Here is a 20413-nt window from a genome sequence, read left to right on the forward strand (position 1 = left end):
ATCTGTTAATGTCAATTTTACTAACAAAAGAGAACAACATATCCCAGTTAGTATAAATAGAAACCAAATACCTTATGCAAATACGGCAAAATATTTGGGTATGACATTAGATTCCAAGCTACGTTGGAAAGCGCATATTAAAAAAAAAGGAAGAATTAGAAATTAAGTTGAGAAAGATGTACTGGTTGATGGGAAAAGAATCCATTCTGTCTACTTATAACAAATTGTTATTGTATAAGCAAGTCCTTAAACCGATATGGACATATGGGATACAGCTATGGGGCTGTACAAAAGAAAGTAACATCCAAATTATACAACGATATCAGAATAAAGTATTAAGGAACATCGTCAAAGCTACATGGTACTTCAGAAACTGTGATCTTCATCGAGACCTCCAGATGGATACGGATATCCAGACAATAAGTAAGTTTGCCGAGAGTCGTGAACAAAGGCTCTCCAACCATGTGAATGTCGAGGCGATCAATCTCCTAGACAACGCCAACCAGATAGGAAGACTTAAGAGGACGAAGCCGTTCGAGTTAGTGCAATAAGTTCAAGTGAGTGAAAGTGAAAAAGCACAGCAAAGTGCGGCTAAAGTGTACACGTTAGCTAGTAGTACTGTAATGTATTAGAGCCTAAGGAATATTGTTGAATATGATCTTTAGATAAGTTTTTTTATAATATTTTGTATATAGAACTAACTTGCTTATTGATCATAGTAATGATCAGATAGCAATAATCATAAGATTCCCGTTGGAGTTTTATTAAATAAAAAAAAATTATTTGCTCTAGTTTACGTGCCTATATCACTCTTAACTCAATATCACTAATAAAGTTCTTGTTTGTCATCATTTTTTAGTCGTTCTTAATTGCCGCTCTTGAAAGTGTTCTTGTAAGATAAAAAATTATTTGGCCGAAAATCAATAAAATTTCACTAGACTATTTGGTAGAAGCAACCATCGGATTGTCAATTGTCAGTCCGTTCCATACCAAATGCGGTTCCCATAGATTTACCTTTGCATTGTAATTAGACGCTAGAAACTGTGTGAAATCTACTAATATGGTCAGGCTACACTAGAAGAATTTACTCGGGCATGTTAAGTAAAATATGGAGATTTTTCTGTTAATTAAAGACAATGTATAGAGAAGATACAGTTTGTTATTGAATTTTTAAATAGTTAATGGCGAAAATGATCGAGGCAATGATTAACCTCTAGAGATGATAAATTAGTATGACGAAATGTATTTGAATCTGAAATGGTGTTTTGACGGGAACTGGATCAAGATTTATGTGTAGTACTTAGGACAAATCTGTTAGAAGGTAAACATACGAAACAAAAAAAGAAATAAAAAGCAGAAAAAGCAATTTTGGCAAACAATATAAAAATGCGGATAGCTTAATGGGAAGCTCATCTCATGAGATAGTAAGGCATGTAAAACGTTGAGGAATTTTAAACAGACTACCCATGAAAGATAGAACCAATACAAATGGTTAAAATATTACTCAGAGTTATTACCCGAAAAAAAGATATCTACCTACTACCTATACAGGGATGAGTGCGCTAATAACCGGCAAAATAACGCAAAAGACGGAAGACATAATAACTTGTGAAACAAAAAAAAGATGAAACTAGTAGAGGTGGGAAATTATCAATATAAACCTACAAATTTACATTATACCTATTGATAGTTTCCCACTAAAATATAGTTTCCTGTGACAGGAGAATCTTATAAAATTACCCTGTGACAGTTTGACTCCTATACGTCTAAAGGTGCGGAACAATCACTATAATGTAAATTTATAGGTTTCTATTGATAATTTCCTACCTCTACTAGTTTTATCTCTTTTTATATCACAACGTATTTTGTTTTTCCGTATTTTCCGCTATTTTGCCGGTTATTAGCACACTCATCACTGTATACTCCCCTAAATTACCACACTACAAGCAAAACTGAATACCAAATTTTTAAGATAATAGCGAAAATATGCTCACTGTATGACTCACATGAATCAATTATTGTACATTATAAATTAATAATATTGTAAATTTTTCGTGGATATTGAACTAATGGTTCGTCGCAAATTTTTACCAATGAGCACGCGGTGCTCAAATCATTTGACCTTCGCTCGAAAATGATAACCGATGGAGCGTGTGCGTTGTGTGCGTCAAAAATTCTTGCGTCCGATTTATGCGACGAACACGTCCACACTAGCACAATTTACTTCGAGCACGCAAATATTTGCGACGAACAGCTGCTCCGCACGAAAAATTTACCAATGCGGATGCGGCATAATATGATTTAGTTTTCTTCGCTTTCCGTCAATATGCCCTGCAAGGCTTTAATTTGCAATGACAGCCTTCAAATTACTCTTTCAAACCTCAGATACAGGATCGATCGATTAAATATTTACATACAACTAATATTAGGAAAATAAATTTTAATCCATATCCATGACGTATCGTAACCCATCGATAGTATATAAACGGAGATCAAATACAGACAAAAATAATATGTTTTGATCTTGGTCCAAGATTATACGAAATAAAATTAAAAATAAATGTGACTCGAGAATTTAAAAAGCCCATAAGTATACAAGAATTTGCTTAATTGACGTCAACGTGCATGTCCTCCATTTTAAAAATCCGCAATAAAATTTTATAGGTTAAAACCAATCCCATCGCCTACACGAAAATATAAATGGGAACTTTTTTTTGACAATAATAAAAATACACAAAGTACTTTTATCGAATGATCAAAAATGTTCATTGTATTATTTTTGATACAATTTTAAAAAATACGATGGTTAAAAATAAGTATTAACCTTATAGGCGGAGATAGCTATCTATCCACTCTGCAACAAAATTCTGAGCAATATTCACGAATCTCGACGAGTGAGTGTATGTGAATTTCTACGTACAGTATGGTGCAAATGTTTGGAATAAATTCGTTATTTCGTAAGCCAGCTACTTAAGAAAAAATCCTGAAACAGGTCGATTTTTATTAATTTAAATTATGATTTTTGACATATATATCATACAATGACGTCACTCGTCACGTAATAACACGCTCTGAGGTAATAAAAGCCATACAATCATCAAAAGATGGCAGAGCGACTGGTCCTGATGAAATTCCAACTGAAATATACAAGCTTATAAATGATAGATATTTATGTTTTAGAGAGGCTATAACTTCGTTTTTCAATACCATTTATACCAGCGGAGAACTCCCTAATGGCTGGTCTAATTCACTGTTTATAGCTCTACCTAAAAAGACAACAGCAAAAACCTGTGCTGATTATAGAACCATCACTTTGTTAAACCATTTGTTGAAAATTTATCTGAAGGTAATACATGGTCGTACCTACAATAAATGCGAGGAATACCTGGATGACACACAGTTTGGTTTCCGTAACGTGTTTGGAACGAGAGAGACATTGTTTGGAATGAACGTACTTGCTCAAAGATGTCGAGATATATCTGTAGACATATACTGTTGTTTTATTGACTTCCAAAAGGCATTTGATCGTGTTAAGCACTCTATATTGATCGAAGCTCTAAAAGACATAGGCTTAGACGGCAGAGATGTTCGAATAATTGCAAATTTATATTGGAATCAAACAACATCAGTTTTAGTAGATGGTGTGGAATCACATGCCTCTTGTCACCACTACTTTTCAACGTTTACTCCTAAAGAATTTTCAGAAAAGCTCTTTCTGAAAAACAAGAAGGAATACTTGTGAACGGTGAAGTCATCAATAATTTGCGATATGCGGACGATACAGTACTCCTAGCTTCTAGTCAAGAAGATCTGCAAACACTACTTGATAGTGTCGTTGAGAGTTGTAGGGAGGCAGGTCTGGATCTGAACATACGGAAAACCAAAATACTCTTAATAAGTAAACAGCAGCATATAAAACCGTCTATATATGTAAATAATACCAAACTTGAGCAAGTTGATAAAATCGTTTACCTTGGACATCAACTAAATTGTAACGCAGAAAGTCACGGCGAAATTAGATCTAGGATAGAGCAGGCTAGAGCCGCTTTTAGAAGGATGTCCAAGGGGTTATGTAACAGAGACCTAAAATTGGCATTGAGAATCCGCCTACTTCGCTGCTACGTGTTCTCGGTCTTACTTTATGGTGTCGAGTCCTGGACTGTGAATAAAATCGATCTAAATCGCCTTGAGGCTTTCAAAATGTGGTGCTATAGAAGAATTTTAAAAGTTTCTTGGGTGGAGAAGATTCGAAACTCCACAATACTAGAACGTCTCAGCAAGACTACTGAGATCATAAAAAGCATCAAGAAGAGAAAGCTGGAGTACTTCGGACATGTAATAAGAGGTCCCAAATATAGGTTGCTACAAAATATTATGCAAGGGAAAATAGCAAGAAAACGCAGTCCAGGAGGAAGAAGAACCTCATGGTTGAAGAACTTGCGAGATTGGTATGGTGTTGATACAAGCATGCTATTTAGGGTGGCAGTTAATAAAATTAGGATAGCTATTATGGTAACCAACGTTCTGAAAGGACATGGTACATGAAGAAAAAGAAGAATGACGTCATCAATCTGGGCGTGATGAGCTAATCGATGAAGGACCCTGCTCATACAGTTTACAGTATCTAGAGTGCACCACAACCCAAACCTGTATAATGAAACTTTGAACAAGCTCCATCAAGCAATATGACGAAAACATCCAGGAACGATCTACGTGGAGCCATTCTCCTGCACGACAATGCTCGACCTCAGATTCCCAAAGTAATAAAAAAATGTATAGCGAACAAAATGGAGGATATTAGAGCATCCATCTTATAGTCCCGATTTATCGCTTTGTCATTTTCAAAATTTTGGGCTAGTGAAAAAGGCGTTAAAAGTTAATCGCTTTAAGTCGGGCGAAGAATTACAAAATGCCGTAAAATAATTCTTCGAGCTACAGTCACACGAATTTCTTAACCATGATACATATCGGTTGGAGAAACAATGCGATATGTGCCTTAATTGCAGCGGTAATTATTTTAAGATATATTCGCCAATAAAGTTTTTCTGGGCCAAAGGTGTTAGGTCTGGATCCCGCGTATGAAAAAAAAAAGTTGATTAATAGCAAGCTGAAAATTTGTTAATAGCTTAAGGGTGTCTAGTCGGATAAACTTTGATATATGAGAACACTGGAACAGGGGCAGTTTTAATTGTGGAATAGGTTAAAAATTTGGAACGGTCAGACCACGAAAACGGCACATTTATTTTGTCCGACAGAATAGACTTAAACTCTCCGAACAGAGATTAAACTGTCATGCAAAAATTAGACTGCTATTTATCACCTGTCATAATTCATGTCATCTGACATATTCTACATATTCCACTCCTTAAAACGCCCATTTAGTGATAAATAGCAGTCTGATTTTTGCATGAGAGTTTAATCTCTGTTCGGAGAGTTTAAGTCTGTTCTGTCGGACAAAATACATGTGCCGTTTTCGTGGTCTGACCGTTCCAAATTTTTAACCTGTTCCAAAATTAAAACTTCCCCTGTTCCAGTGTTCCCATATATCAAAGTTTGTCCGACTAGACACCTTTACGCTATTAACAAATTTTCAGCTTGCTATTAATCAACTTTTTTTTCATACGCGGGATCCAGACCTATGTGTTTATATGTGTGTTCTATGTATGCATGTTACACAGGGTTGCAAAAAAAACATGTTTTCTAATTTTAAACAAAACAAACGTCTTTTTTTGTTTTACACGTTTTTTTTTTGTTTTAAACATGTTTTTTTGTTTTTAAATTGTATGTTTTAAACAAATAAAACTTGTTTAAAACATATGTTTTTTGTTTTAAACGCTTTTTTTTTGCTTTAAAAATGTTTTTGTTTTTAAATTTTATATTTTAAACAAGTAAAACTTAGAAGAAAACATTGTTTAAATCATATTTTCCTAAACATAACATTAATTGAAAGTGTTTGATCTATTATTATTATTCTACTAAATAATAGATAAGAAAACCAATTGCAAAATTAGGAGCTATTGCCTGGGGAACCCCAGACTATTTACTATTTATAAATCCGCATTACAAGTTGGCTATTGCAATAACGTCTATTGTCAGTTATTTTGTGCTGTTTCTGGTGGTGCTTAGTGTTTTTTTTTAAACATGCAAATGATTTGGTGACCCCAGCTCATTTTTTGGCAAATTTGCTTGATCATCGCTTTATTGAAAATAAACTTATCCTCCATCCATTATAAATTATCATCCAGAAGCATTTTAGATTATTGTTATTACCAGGCAAATTGTGTAGGTTACCCTTTACACCATATGTTTTCTAAACACCTATATTGAGAATGTAAAACCATTGGCATGGTGGCGTTCTAAGAAAAATATAAATAGGTATACTACAGCATTGAAACTTGCTCAACAGCTTCACACAGCTGTTGCATTGTCAGCCAACATAGAAAGACTCTTCTCATCATAAGGTTTACCATTCCAAACTACGTAATCGGCTAGGCAATGTCAAAGCTGCTAAGTTGGTTTCAATTTTAAAAGAGCTTAATTCCATCAGTGATGACGTGACTGATTTAATTTACAAGATTACTATGAGTCTGAAACTGTTTTGAGAAATTGATTAACTCTTCTTTGCAAAATATTTTCAGTTTTCCAATTTTTTTTGTGTTCAGATTATTAATAAATAAATAATATATATGTTAAAAAGTTTATATAATGTATTTGAGAAATTTTTTTGATGTTATATTAATAAAGAAAATGAAAAAAAGCACTTGTTTAATTTAAGTGTTTTAAACAAAAACTGTTTTAAACATAAGCAAACGTTTAAAACATGTTTAAAACAGTTGATTAAAACAAAATGTTTAAAACAAAACAACCCTGATGTTACATACTTATATTTTTTTATTTTTGTGATTTAAAGTTCTATCAAATCAATTCAGTGGTTTGCTATTGATGTCTTTAGTATTCATACATACTTATTCGACCACTAAAGGTAAAATTGTTAATTGTTAGTATACGAATGTCAAACTGTAAAAAAAATTAAGTGCTTCCTTTGAAGCGATTCAAATAAAAATAAAAATCGTATGAAAATACATTTTCAACTGAGTTGTTAACATGAGTTTTTATGACTGGAATTTAGCACGCTTTCCGCTAAAATAAACAGAACAAAAACCCTAAAATGAAAATTTGCTACAAAGTTCAAAAATATTTATCTAAAGGAGAACTTGTTTGAGTAATTATTATAATAAGTGAGTAATGATTAAGTGTTCCAAGAAATTTTTATAATTATTTAGAGCCTTTGACTGCTCTATAGTTCTTCTAAGGCCGCCATAAGTGACATATTAGTAAGGGGTGATCCCCAATATGGTTGACGAAGTAAATAAAAAACATTTATGGGATTTGGGACTTCGGAATAATTCAAATATATACATATATATACAGAGAGAGTCTGTAAAGTGGAATAAATTCAATATCTCAAATACTAATTGTTTTTTTGGAAAATGCTCAGACCCGTCGATTAGTATTTCAAATTGTCCTTTTTGACATTCAATAAAAATGTATACAGGGTGTCCCAATTTAGAGATATGACGTCATCGTCGATTTTTTTAAATGGCAACACTGTCATTTTGATAGCTAATTTGATAGGGTTTGTAAAGTTATACATAACTGCAAAATATCAAATTTTTATTCTCTACCATTTACAAGATAATAAAAAATAACAAAGTTATGAAGAACAAGAAGTAATCAAATAATAATTGAATTTATTTATTTCAATTAAGCAAATGCTCATAACGTTGCCCATTGACAATTTGACAATAATTGAGGGCAACATTATGAGTTTTTGCTTAATTTATTGAAATAATTAAATTCAATTATTAGTTGATTACTTCTTTTTCATAACTTTGTTATTTTTTATTATCATCTAAATGGTAGAGAATACAAATTTGAAATTTTGCAGTTGTGTATAACTTTACACACCCTATCAAAATAGCTATCAAAATGACAGTGTTGCCATTTAAGAAAATCAACGATGACGTCATATCTCTAAATTGGGACACCCTGTATACATTATTATTATATGTCAAAAAGGACAATTTGATATACTAATCGACGGGTCTGAGCATTTTTCAAAAAAACAGTTAGTATTTTAATTATTGAATATATTCCAAATTACAGATATAACTTTGTTATTTTCTATTATCTTGTAAATGGTAGAGAATAAAAATTTGATATTTTGCAGTTATGTATAACTTTACAAACCCTATCAAATTAGCTATCAAAATGACAGTGTTGCCATTTAAGAAAATCGACGATGACGTCATATCTCTAAATTGGGACACCCTGTATACATTATTATTGAATGTCAAAAAGGACAATTTGAAATACTAATCGACGGGTCTGAGCCTTTTGACGGGTCTGACCTAACGGGTCTTTTCCAAAAAAACAATTAGTATTTGAGATATTGAATTTATTCCACTTTACAGACTCTCTCTGTATATATTTAAAGGTATTCAGCTAGTGAATTCAGAGGTTGAATCGGTCAATTTAGTTGGCAAGTAAATAAAGAAGTCAACTACTTCATTGATATATTGAAAACGTTTCGCTTTACAATTTCGAAAGCTTCATCAGTTCACTACAAATAAAGAATGAAGTCTATAAGTATAAATAACCTTAACAAAAGTGATATAATACTTACAAAGCAATTTGTAGTATGTTTAAGATGTTAAAACAAAAATTCTACAGATACTACTCATTCTATAACAGCAACTTAACGATACACTACGGAAAAATACACCGTGTATTAATGTTCATTGGCTAGTTATTTAATTCGGTGATTTGAATCTCACTGAAGCCTTCATTTGTAGTTGATCACCGTTAGACGAATTAGCGGCAAATGAGATGTTATTTTTCCCTATGCCAAATCCACCCACTAGCCGACGACACGCATGTTTGTAAAGGGTCGTTTAAACACAGCGATAAATCAAACAACTTATCAAGGTCAATCGAGTTGTTGCAACTTATCATTGTGTGTAAAGGATCGTTTAAACACAGCGATAAATCAAACAACTTATCAAGGTCAATCGAGTTGTTGCAACTTATCATTATGTGTAAAGGGTCGTTTAAACACAGCGATAAATCAAACAACTTATCAAGGTCAATCGAGTTGTTGCAACTTATCATTGTGTGTAAACGGTGCATCGCACAACTTATCAAAGTTGGAGTTGGGTTGAAGGTGGTATCGCATTGAATCGCAGCGTCTAAACAGCGTTTCAACTTGTCATCACAACTAGTTGCTGTGACTTATCGTTGTGTTTAAACGATGCTTAAACGGTGCATCGCACAACTTATCAAAGTTGGAGTTGGGTTGAAGGTGGTATCGCATTGAATCGCAGCGTCTAAACAGCGTTTCAACTTGTCATCACAACTAGTTGCTGTGACTTATCGTTGTGTTTAAACGACGCTTTATGGCTCAAGCCCTTGAGTAAGAGGTAGAATATTGACTTAACTTATACAGGGGTGTTAGAGAAAATTTTTTGTTCGAAGGGTAGAATAATGTGGCAGAATTATTTGAAGCTTTAAATCTCGGAATATGGGTTGTGTTGATTTGTTTGTTATGTAAGATGGGATTTATTATGGCAGAATTATTTGAATCTTTGCATCTCAGAATATGGGTTATGTGGGTTATAAAAAAAAAATACCGGTGGGCCTGGAAATAGATATGAAAAAACGGACTACTTAGCAATATCGGAAGAAGACGTCATGATTTGGCAATAGATAAGTAGGAATAAAAGGAACGGAATTTTAAATTTGGGTTTTGTAATTTCGAAAAACGGAACAGCAGGGGCAGAAATAAAAATGAAAAATATATTGGGACAACAGATCTTGAATCAGACAACTCTATAAGGATCTGGAATAAGAACATCAAGGGAAAGAACAAAGAAAAATGTGATGTACCTAATAATTGTACGAGCATCATGGCATATGCCTCCGAAATTTCGGTCATAAACAAATCAACCCAAAAGCGCATTTCCCAATCGAAATGGAAAAGTGGGAAATTGTTGTGGTCTCACAAGAAAGACCAAGTAACAAGTGAGGAGATGAGGAGAGATGCAATGGAAAAATATGCCCTGCAATATAAGGACGAGAGAAGACTGAATGGTACGGCCACGTCTGCGGAGCAGCAAACACATGGATGGCAAGGTTGCAGAATGAAGCCCAAGACGAACAAGAAGAAGAGGACATCCGTTTTTCGACATTACAAAACCCAAATTTAAAATTCCGTTCCTTTTATTCCTACTTATCTATTGCCAAATCATGACGTCTTCTTCCGATATTGCTAAGTAGTCCGTTTTTCATATCTATTTCCAGGCCCACCGGTATTTTTTTTTTTATAACCCACATAACCCATATTCTGAGATGCAAAGATTCAAATAATTCTGCCATAATAAATCCCATCTTACATAACAAACAAATCAACACAACCCATATTCCGAGATTTAAAGCTTCAAATAATTCTGCCACATTATTCTACCCTTCGAACAAAAAATTTTCTCTAACACCCCTGTATAAGTTAAGTCAATATTTACTCAAGGGCTTGAGCCATAAATCTTACAAACATGCGTGTCGTCGGCTAGTGGGTGGATTTGGCATAGGGAAAAATAACATCTCATTTGCCGCTAATTCGTCTAACGGTGATCAACTACAAATGAAGGCTTCAGTGAGATTCAAATCACCGAATTAAATAACTAGCCAATGAACATTAATACACGGTGTATTTTTCCGTAGTGTATCGTTAAGTTGCTGTTATAGAATGAGTAGTATCTGTAGAATTTTTGTTTTAACATCTTAAACATACTACAAATTGCTTTGTAAGTATTATATCACTTTTGTTAAGGTTATTTATACTTATAGACTTCATTCTTTATTTGTAGTGAACTGATGAAGCTTTCGAAATTGTAAAGCGAAACGTTTTCAATATATCAATGAAGTAGTTGACTTCTTTATTTACTTGCCAACTAAATTGACCGATTCAACCTCTGAATTCACTAGCTGAGAATACCTTTAAATTTAAATTAACGGTCGCATACCTTGCAATGTCTACCTATATATATATATATATATATATATATATATATATATATATATATATATATATATATATATATATATATATAGTTAATATGTAAGTAATCCTACCAATTCAAAGAAGTCTTAAATCTTAACTAAATCTGTCTCACAGAGAATTACATATTTGGAAATCTTATTGATACTGCGTCTAAGGTGGGTCTTATAGTGCTTAACAAACTCTCAAAATTTCAGATCGACTCATAAATTAGTACATTTGTTTATCCCAGTTTTTTTTTGCAATAACATCATTCAGAAAATAATGAAGACACGGTATTTCTGCGGGTATCGCATGACAGAAAAAAGTTGTACCATCAACCGTCACCATTATCTATGCCTTTATAGGGAAAAAAGGCAAAGAGAAAGGCAAAGAGAGTGGTCAATTAATGGTAAACATTAATGGAACATTTTTTCTTTCATACGATACTCGCAGAAATACCGTATCGTGATTATTTTCTGGGATCACCTTCCCTAATTACATTTCTCATCATAACAAACCATCATAACCTATGTTGTCTTATTTTGGCATCAATTGGTACCACCACTAGACTTCCTCTAATGTACTCATTCTTAACTTTAACATCCGTTTTTGTCACTCCACTAACACTATATCATCAACATACACTAAGCACCAGGGAATATGTATTACACTCCATGTACTTTCGTTATTGTCTGATCCAGTAATAATGAGAATAACTAAGGACTAAGCACCCAGGCTTGGTGCAATCCTATTTTCACATGAAATTCCTCCTCCTTTCTTATTGAGTGCCCACAACAGAATATCTCGAGGAACTCTATTATAATATGCTTTCTCAAGATTAGTGAATATTATATTATGAGCTTTGGTTTCTTTATTCCTGGATTTTTTCATCAACTGCTTTATAATGAACATTGCATCTGTTCATCTACCTTGCATAAAGCCAAAAATGATTATCGGATATTTCGGTTTTTTCACATAATATATCATCATTCCTCTGTGTTTTACAATTATTGATGGTATTTTGGTAAAGAACAAGCAAAATTTTCTATTTATGTATTTATTTATTCTTGATCTAGCTTCTTTTGATATAGGAAGTTGTTCAGAATTACCTTAAAAAATATCTAGCAAAAATTCCCAATATGTATTTCCAATGACAGTGTAGCCGGCATAATGTATTTTTTCTACAACCGTGTTAAAAATGCAATTTTTAGCACTCCATACGAGTGTTAAAAATGCTACTTTAAGGCACTAGTGACTAGTGCTTTAAAATTTTTATGGCACTATGGTTCGTATTGACCGTATAGGCAATTTTGATGTAATGTCAAAAAAATATAAAAATAGAATGTCAGTCAAGTCCAAGTAATAGCTATTTGTATAACAAGGGAGGAAAGTGTTACTTTTCCTCCCGAGAATGAAGTTTACTGCCCGACGCGTAGCGGAGGGCAGTAATCATTCAAGGGAGGAAAAGGCACTTTACTCCCATGTTATACATATGGTTTTTCCACCTTCCTCAAATAACAAGTCATTTTTTCATTTTTACTTAATTTATTTATGTAACTAACCAACAAAATTTATTAGAACTAAAACTAACAAGTAGGTAGAATATAACTGTCAACTGTCAAATATAAGTCAAATTATTAATGTAAACATTGTTAAATCAAAATAACAATTTACTTTTTTTTACCATTCTGCAAAATACAGGATGTTTTATAAATAAACGTTAAAATGTATAGATACTGCGTAATAGAAAATATATATTGTACAGGGCGTCAATAAGTTATATTTCATGATTGAAATACCATGACGTCACTTTTACTTTTCCTCCCTAGGGAGGAAAAATATTTTCCTCCCTAGGGAGGAAAAGTACAACTTTGCTCCCTACAATCAGGCCCGGAAAAGTATACTTTCGGTAGAGGTAGGTGGAAAAAGTTTTTGTATACCCTATTCCACGAACATACGCCTGTTTTGGATTACTTCGACAACGAATATTTTACTGTGCAAAATAAGAAGAACGAAAGTAAATTGCAAATTACATTGTTGTTTATTGGAATAATTATTAGCGCCATTTACTTTCGTACTTCTTATGTTGCACACTAAAATATTCGTTGTCGAAGTAATCCAAAACAGGCGTATGTTCGTGGAATGGCCCATAGATATTGTCCTGTAATTACGTTTGTAGAAAAAATATTGTATGATATACGTGTTAAAAAGTACATTTTTAAGGCACTCATATGAATTGCAGAACTCGCTTCGCTCATTCTGCAAACTTTCACATGCGTGTCTTAAACGTGTACTTTTAACACTTATATCATAAATAACTATTAAATATTTGCCGATTTTGTTAGTGTTACATACTACATACTGTAAAAGATATATTTTTTAATTTTTTTATTGTTGCCTACAGGGCCGGCGATAACGGGCCTGCAAGGGATGCATTGCAGGCGGGCGACAATGTTTGGGGGGCGCCAAAATGAGCACCTTTTTCTGCTGGTGTTACAAAAAATCATAGAAAAATTATTTTCTTTCAAAATTTTCAATGCAATAGAATTTTATTCACGGCTCCAGTATGCGTAGTGTGTGACAAACACTCATTTTCAAAATGCTATGGATTTTAAAATTTAAAATCCAAATTTAAAATTAAAAATTTTGATCCGGAAAATAATTTTTTTAGATAATAAGAATTAAATAAGATATTTACATCCTAATTACATTTTGTACCATTGCCAGAAGATAAAATATCTAAATATAGGTAAATACCTAATTAAACCGAAGGGCGCCTTAGCTAGTATTGCAGGCGGGCGCCTTATACCCTAGCACCGGCACTGGTTGCCTATTAGAACGAATATTCATTCTAGATTACATATCAGAAGTGTGTATTTGATATAAGTATGTATAATTATATAAATTCTAATTCAAAATGAGATGAAAGTGACACTTACTTGTAACTAAAATAAACAAAGGCCCTTCTGAATTCATTCAAAGCAGTGCCGATAATAATAGAAGCAGTAGGTACAGCCAAAACTGAAGGATCACTTCTCTGCTGCATACTTTTTTACGTACCACAAACACTAGTCCACAAAAATGTCACTAACACATCTGTCCATCCATTACTACTACTATTCTGTCTAAAACAATGGTCAAATCCGACAAAAAACAAGAAAAAACAAAAACAGTAGCACTTAACGTGTATCTCGATGTGAGAGTCAGTGGAAACTAGAAGACTAAAGCTAAAGACTGCCACTGCTGCGTGACATTACGCGGATTCATTTGTTTATAATAAATTAAGGAGGTGGATGCCGAATAGGACGTGGGCGACAACCGGAGGGGGATTCTTCCTTCTGGTGTGGTGACTCAAAGTCAGACGGTAAGTTGTTGTTATAATACAGTCGCTTATGAATCAAACTGTAAAAAAATACGTCTCGAGAAATATATTGTCAAAATATGTTTTGTTTATATGGGATTTAGCCACAAAATTATTGATGTAATGAAAATTACATTTTTAATTAACTAATGTTTTGACATTTCGATTTCCACTTCGGAAATCGTTATAAAAAAGTTTCTTCTGGAAATATTACAGCCTCTAGCACACAAAAACTAGCAGAAATAGATTATAATTCCAAAAATATGCTAGTCAGTTTTGACATTACCAGTCTTTTCACAAATGTACCACCAAAATTTGAAAATACCAAAAGTTTTGTGGCACTTGCGGAGTAACGACAGAAGTGAATACTTTTATGTAATATATATTATGCCTATAATTTAATATATTATATTATAATATTATATGCCTAATTTAATACATAATAATATATACTATAGTGATTTTACCCGTTAATATTAGGATTAATAAATATAAAGTTACATAAAGCTTTAAATAATTTTTTCTACGGCCGTGCTAAAACAACCACTTTCGCGCACGCATTTCGTTTCCAAAAGTTGCACTTTCCCGAACGGCGTGCAGGAAAGTAGAATACCTTTTAATATGGCATTATAAAATACTATAATACATGCAATAAACTAATATTTAGACATTATTTACTAATTTATTTTAAATGTATCTTATTGTGTTCATGTTTTAATGAAACTAACGCAATAATTCGATCAAATAAAATTATTTTGACATAATATTTAAAAGTCAAATCAGAAGACAATTACAATGGTTTTGAATTTTCGTCATGGAAACCAATATCGTCTTCGTGGTAACCCATTATATTGAAAGTTTGGTTTTAACAACCTTGTCAAAGAATTAATTTGTGTATTTTCACTTCTAAATAAAAATTGAATTGACCCTATTTTTTGTGGCTTTTTTCCAAACGTACGGCCCTAGAAAAAATATTGTTCCTAACTCATGCGGAAAGTGTCTTCTCTTCCCCGCAGTCGACTGCTTGCCCAAACTCCGCTATCGCGTCGTTCGGGTCAACGGCAGTCCCGTGCGTGAAAGTATCACTTTCCGCACTAGTTAGGAAAATAACTATTTCTTAATAAAGTAACTACATAATATTTTTGTTCAATTTGGCGAAAAATTTAATTGCTATTGAAGTATAGTAAATTTTAATCGTAAATAATGCATGGAAGAGTTTATTTATTATTAGATAATTATGTTAAAGGGGAGGCCTTTACACAAAAAAGACCTTTTTAAAGTTGTTGATTACATTACTCCTTTCGACCCACTTATTCTCAAATTGTATTTTTAAACATCTTATTTATTTTATATAATAATAATTAAAGTCACTATCAAATTTGAAGTAAAATTCCTGAAAGTTTGTTAATCCCAAAATTAACGGGTAAAATCATATTATGTATTAAATTGGGTTCTATATTTTACATTATATTAAATTATAGGCATAATATATATTAAATAAAATTAAATCTAATCGAATGAAATCGAATTGAATCGAACTGAATATAATCGAATCTATGAGAAATATTCACTTCTGTCGGCACTCCCTCAAGTACCACGCACTATTTTTTTCCATAGCACACTACTTGTTTCCACTTTGATTTCCTTAACTTCGTTTACCGTTGACAGTATCAGTTTATTTAAAATTTATACGTTTCTTAAAATATCTCGAGATAAAAAAAAGGTATCGACATGCGGTTTTCGCTATTCTGTTGCTAATTTGTTCTAATTTTGTAATACATGGTTAAAAATGCATATTTGTATTTAATATTTTCCAAAGAAAACTAGATTTACGAAAAAGATAAACAGTGCCTCCTAGCTAGCGTATTACTTATTAGGCTGTTTCGAAATTATAACTCTTACATTGACGAAAAAGAGCTCTTTTCAACGAGACCAAGTTTGCAAAAATTGATTTAACAGAACCGGACTTACAGCCGTTTTTTCATTACAAGGTTCCCACTCACCCCCACCTCTTATTTGCAAAGGTAGACTTAAACTTGTGGAATCAAATATGCGCAGAATTTTATGAAGAATGCGATGATTGGATTTCCAGTGCCCTTTCATTAGGTAAATTGTGTAAAATTTTGATTTTTTAATTTTTGATATTCAATTACGCCCTCTAGCGGTGGACTTACAATTATGAAAATAACTTTCAGGCTTTTCCCGACGCAACTTTTGTTATAAAATTTTTTTCGCAAAGCTGTGCTATAAACGGTTTCTGAGATATGGCCGAGAGCCATTCTTATTGGGACACCCGGTACAAAATAAACTGTGAATTCAACAACTTCTACGTGAGAGACACTGCAAGACTATTAAGTGTCAGGGTACAAGAGCATGAAACATACATCAACGATAGAGAATTCAGGAATTCCAGATAAGCAAATATGCCTGTAGTACGTTCTGAAGTAAAATATTGCAAAACCTCTAAATTTTAAAGAACCGCTTGGATTGACAAGAAATTTGGCATACAAATAGCCAATAAGTCAAAGAAAAAAAGTGATATTGTGCCGATGTGTGCTTTTGCCCTAGGGCTAGGGGTGAGTTTCACCCCCTCTCGGGAGTGAAAAAATATATGTACAAAATAATTCCGAAAATGGATAAACTGACTAATTTTAAGTAACTTTTGTTCTATAGAGTTTTTTCACAAAGTCAATACTGAGTTATTTGCGACTGAACATGTTCATTTTTCAACAAAATAACCACGTTTTTAGGCGGTTTTTCGCAAATAACTCAAAAAGTAAGTTAGTGTAGGAAACAGAGGTTGAACCTTGCAAAATGGACACAAGTCCGGTTTTCTTTTTTTTCTGGTATATCAAGGGGTGCTTATTATGAGACTAACTTTTTCTTAAAAAAATTCTCCCCGGAATCCCCCGTTTCACCCCCTTTAAAGGGGGTAATTTGTGGTTTTTGTGGAACGTAGCCCTTCCTGTACCTTTTGCAAAAAATTTCTTTTATAGAAATATGAAGAGGACTATATTTTCTACGATTTATTTCCAACAGCATAATATGTCTATCACCCACCGTTTAGTGAGGGTGGGGCCCCAAAGTTGACAAGTTTTTAAAAAAGATAAAAAAAAATATTTATACCTAACTATAATTTAAATTAATAAGAAATCCTGCGGCAATTATTCACAAGTAAGTGACTGATTTTTTGGTATAGATTTCACTTAGGGTAATTGCCCTTTTTTTAAATACAGGGTGTTACATTTTAAAAAACCCCTTTTTATACCATCTGAACCGTTTATGGTAGAGTACAAAGACTTTCAGCGATTACCCATGTACTGGTGCTATTTACAAATTTGTATAATGCACTCCGATTTTTTCCCCGGAACCACCCGAAAAAAAAAAAGAATTAATAAAGAAAGTGATTTTCTTGGAATCCTTCACACACAATGCCCTTTATTAATATACTTCATATATCATATTGTGCACGTTATTATTACCCATGCATGGACACCAAAAGCGATTTCCTAGTGCAACCCCTGTAGCCAAAAAAAATAAATAAAATGGGGGGTTGAAAAAAAATTTTATTTTGCTTTTTGATCCATATGGGCATATGCTTCATCAATAGTGTTTTTCAAAAATATATATGGTTATTCCAACATCACTGCGGAAACCACCCCTATCCTTGAAAATATACTGCAGAAACTACCCCTATCCCTTGGCGAGCATGTTTTTACGATTTTCTCATTACCTATGCCTTCTTTCTAAACAAAACTTATACAAGGTTAAAGACCACTATTTACTCTAAAAATTAGGTTCTATTCATTTTTTTCGTATAAGCAACCGTTACGGCACAGTGGCGCCGTAAACCTTAGATATGCTTTGGCGGGCTCCAGTTTTTGTTTTTTTTTCGTCACCTGTTCGTTTTATTAATAAAGTACTTATGTAAAATAAAACAACACAGTGTAACCTACAAATTATGACCTACGCACATTTTACAGTGGTCGATAAGCACTGGCGGATCCAGGAAGGGGTGATGGGGGCAATCACCCCCCCTCTCAAACCAAGTGATATTATATTTAAAGATTATAAAAATATTCACTTATTTTTATAGAAATACTTATATTATATTATTATTTTTATAAGAATGGCGTACTTTTTATGCTTTAGCGACAGTGGCGGATCCAGCATCGTTAAGAGGGGGTACCAATTGGTTAAATTTCTATAAAAATAAATAAATATTTTTATAATCTTTACATATAATATCACTTGGTTTGAGAGGGGGGTGATCGCCCCATCACCCCTCCCTGGATCCGCCACTGCTTAGCGACCAGTTAAGGGTGAATATTGTGCTATAAAGGTAGCATTAAGGCAATAAAATGCGTGTAGGTGGCAAAAATATGCAAAAATTGATTTTGGGCCACCACTGTGGCTTTGGGGCGCAAATAATGTAAAATGTACATAGGTCATAATTTGTAGGTTACACTGTGTTGTTTTATTTTACATAAGTGCTTTATGAATAAAACGAACAGGTGACGAAAAAAAATCAAAAGCTGGAGCCCGCCAAAGCATATCTGAAGTTTACGGCGCCACTGTGCCGTAACGGTTGCTTATACCAAAAAAATGAATAGGACTTAATTTTTAGAGTAAATAGTGGTCTTTAACTTTGTATAAGTTTCGTTTAAAAATAATGCATAGGTAATGAGAAAATCGTAAAAACATGCTCGCCAAGGGATAGGGGTAGTTTCTGCAGTATATTTTCAAGGATAGGGGTGGTTTCTGCAGGGATGTTGCAATAACCATATATATTTTTGAAAAACACTATTGATGAAGCATATGCCCGTATGGATCAAAAAGCAAAAAAAAAGAATGTGTGCGTACTTTGTACGCACGTAAGAAGTCATACTTATAACAGAATAAAACACACAAACACATTGAAAAATGCCACAAATGATTTCTGAACAATAATTGTTGGAAAAATTTTAATTAAATACGTATTTTCTGAAAAAAAATTATATAATAATATACTTACAATCATAAAATGTATAAAAAAAAATTAAAAATAAAAGTTTGTATTGAGGATTGAACCCACGTACATTGTGTTTAAATTCCAGCACCTTTAGATATCGGCTACGGGGGACATATGCATCTTACTGGAAGATAGAGCAACTGAACAACTTGACAGTTCCGAATTTAACCACATTAGTTTGATGTCTACGGAATTCAAATATTACAACACAACAAAACAGTATACAGAAAACAATATTAGATGAATATTTTTAGAAATTTTGTTGGTTAGGTAGGTTTATTTTACATACATACTAGGTAGGTTTATTTTACATTTTCCAAATAGGTTATGTAATTTTTTATTGCGATACTGAAACATTTACAATTATTATTACGTACCTGTTGCGTTTAAAAACTATTTAAAAAGTCACTACAATTATAAACTTTTTTATTTCTGTCTCACAACAATAAAACTAATATATTATACAACATTTGTTTACCTCCATATTGAACAATAATTATTATTGACAGATCATTTCAACACAAAATCAGAGCCCGTATAATGACTAATAGCATATTGTCGGTATGCGCATGGGCGCAGATTAATAATAAATAATCACCCTCAATCGCGCCTAAAGAAGTATAACTTCAAAAAAATTTTTTCAACCCCCCATTTTATTTATTTTTTTTGGCTGCAGGGGTTGCACTAGGAAATCGCTTTTGGTGTCCATGCATGGGTAATAATAACGTGCACAAAATGATATATTATGAAGTATATTATTAATAAAGGCTTGTGTGTGAAGGATTCCAAGAAAATCACTTTCTTTATTAAATCTCCTTTTTTTTGGGGTGGTTCCGGGAAAAAAGGGGTGCATTATACAAATTTGTAAATAGCATCAGTACATGGGTAATAGCTGAAAGTCTTTTTACTCTAGCATAAACGGTTCAGATGGTATAAAAAGGGGTTT

The 20413-nt window shown here is 32.9% G+C and overlaps 1 protein-coding gene across 3 annotated transcripts in view; it reads right to left on the reverse strand.

The window, feature by feature from the left end:
• The window catches only part of LOC126883163 (tyrosine-protein phosphatase non-receptor type 11-like), a 525151-nt gene that overhangs the window by 135733 nt on the left and 369005 nt on the right, over positions 1-20413 (reverse strand). Inside the window, exon 1 of one of the 3 annotated variants that reach the window (XM_050648412.1) lies at positions 14035-14337. The exons of the other annotated variants lie outside the window; for them this stretch is intronic. Coding sequence (XP_050504369.1) covers positions 14035-14141 — 107 coding nt within the window. The 5' untranslated portion in view covers positions 14142-14337. Of the gene's footprint in view, positions 1-14034; positions 14338-20413 lie in introns of those variants that run through there. 3 annotated transcript variants of the gene reach the window in all.

Source organism: Diabrotica virgifera, chromosome 4 (assembly GCF_917563875.1).
Source record: "Diabrotica virgifera virgifera chromosome 4, PGI_DIABVI_V3a".
NCBI lineage: Eukaryota > Metazoa > Arthropoda > Insecta > Coleoptera > Chrysomelidae > Diabrotica > Diabrotica virgifera.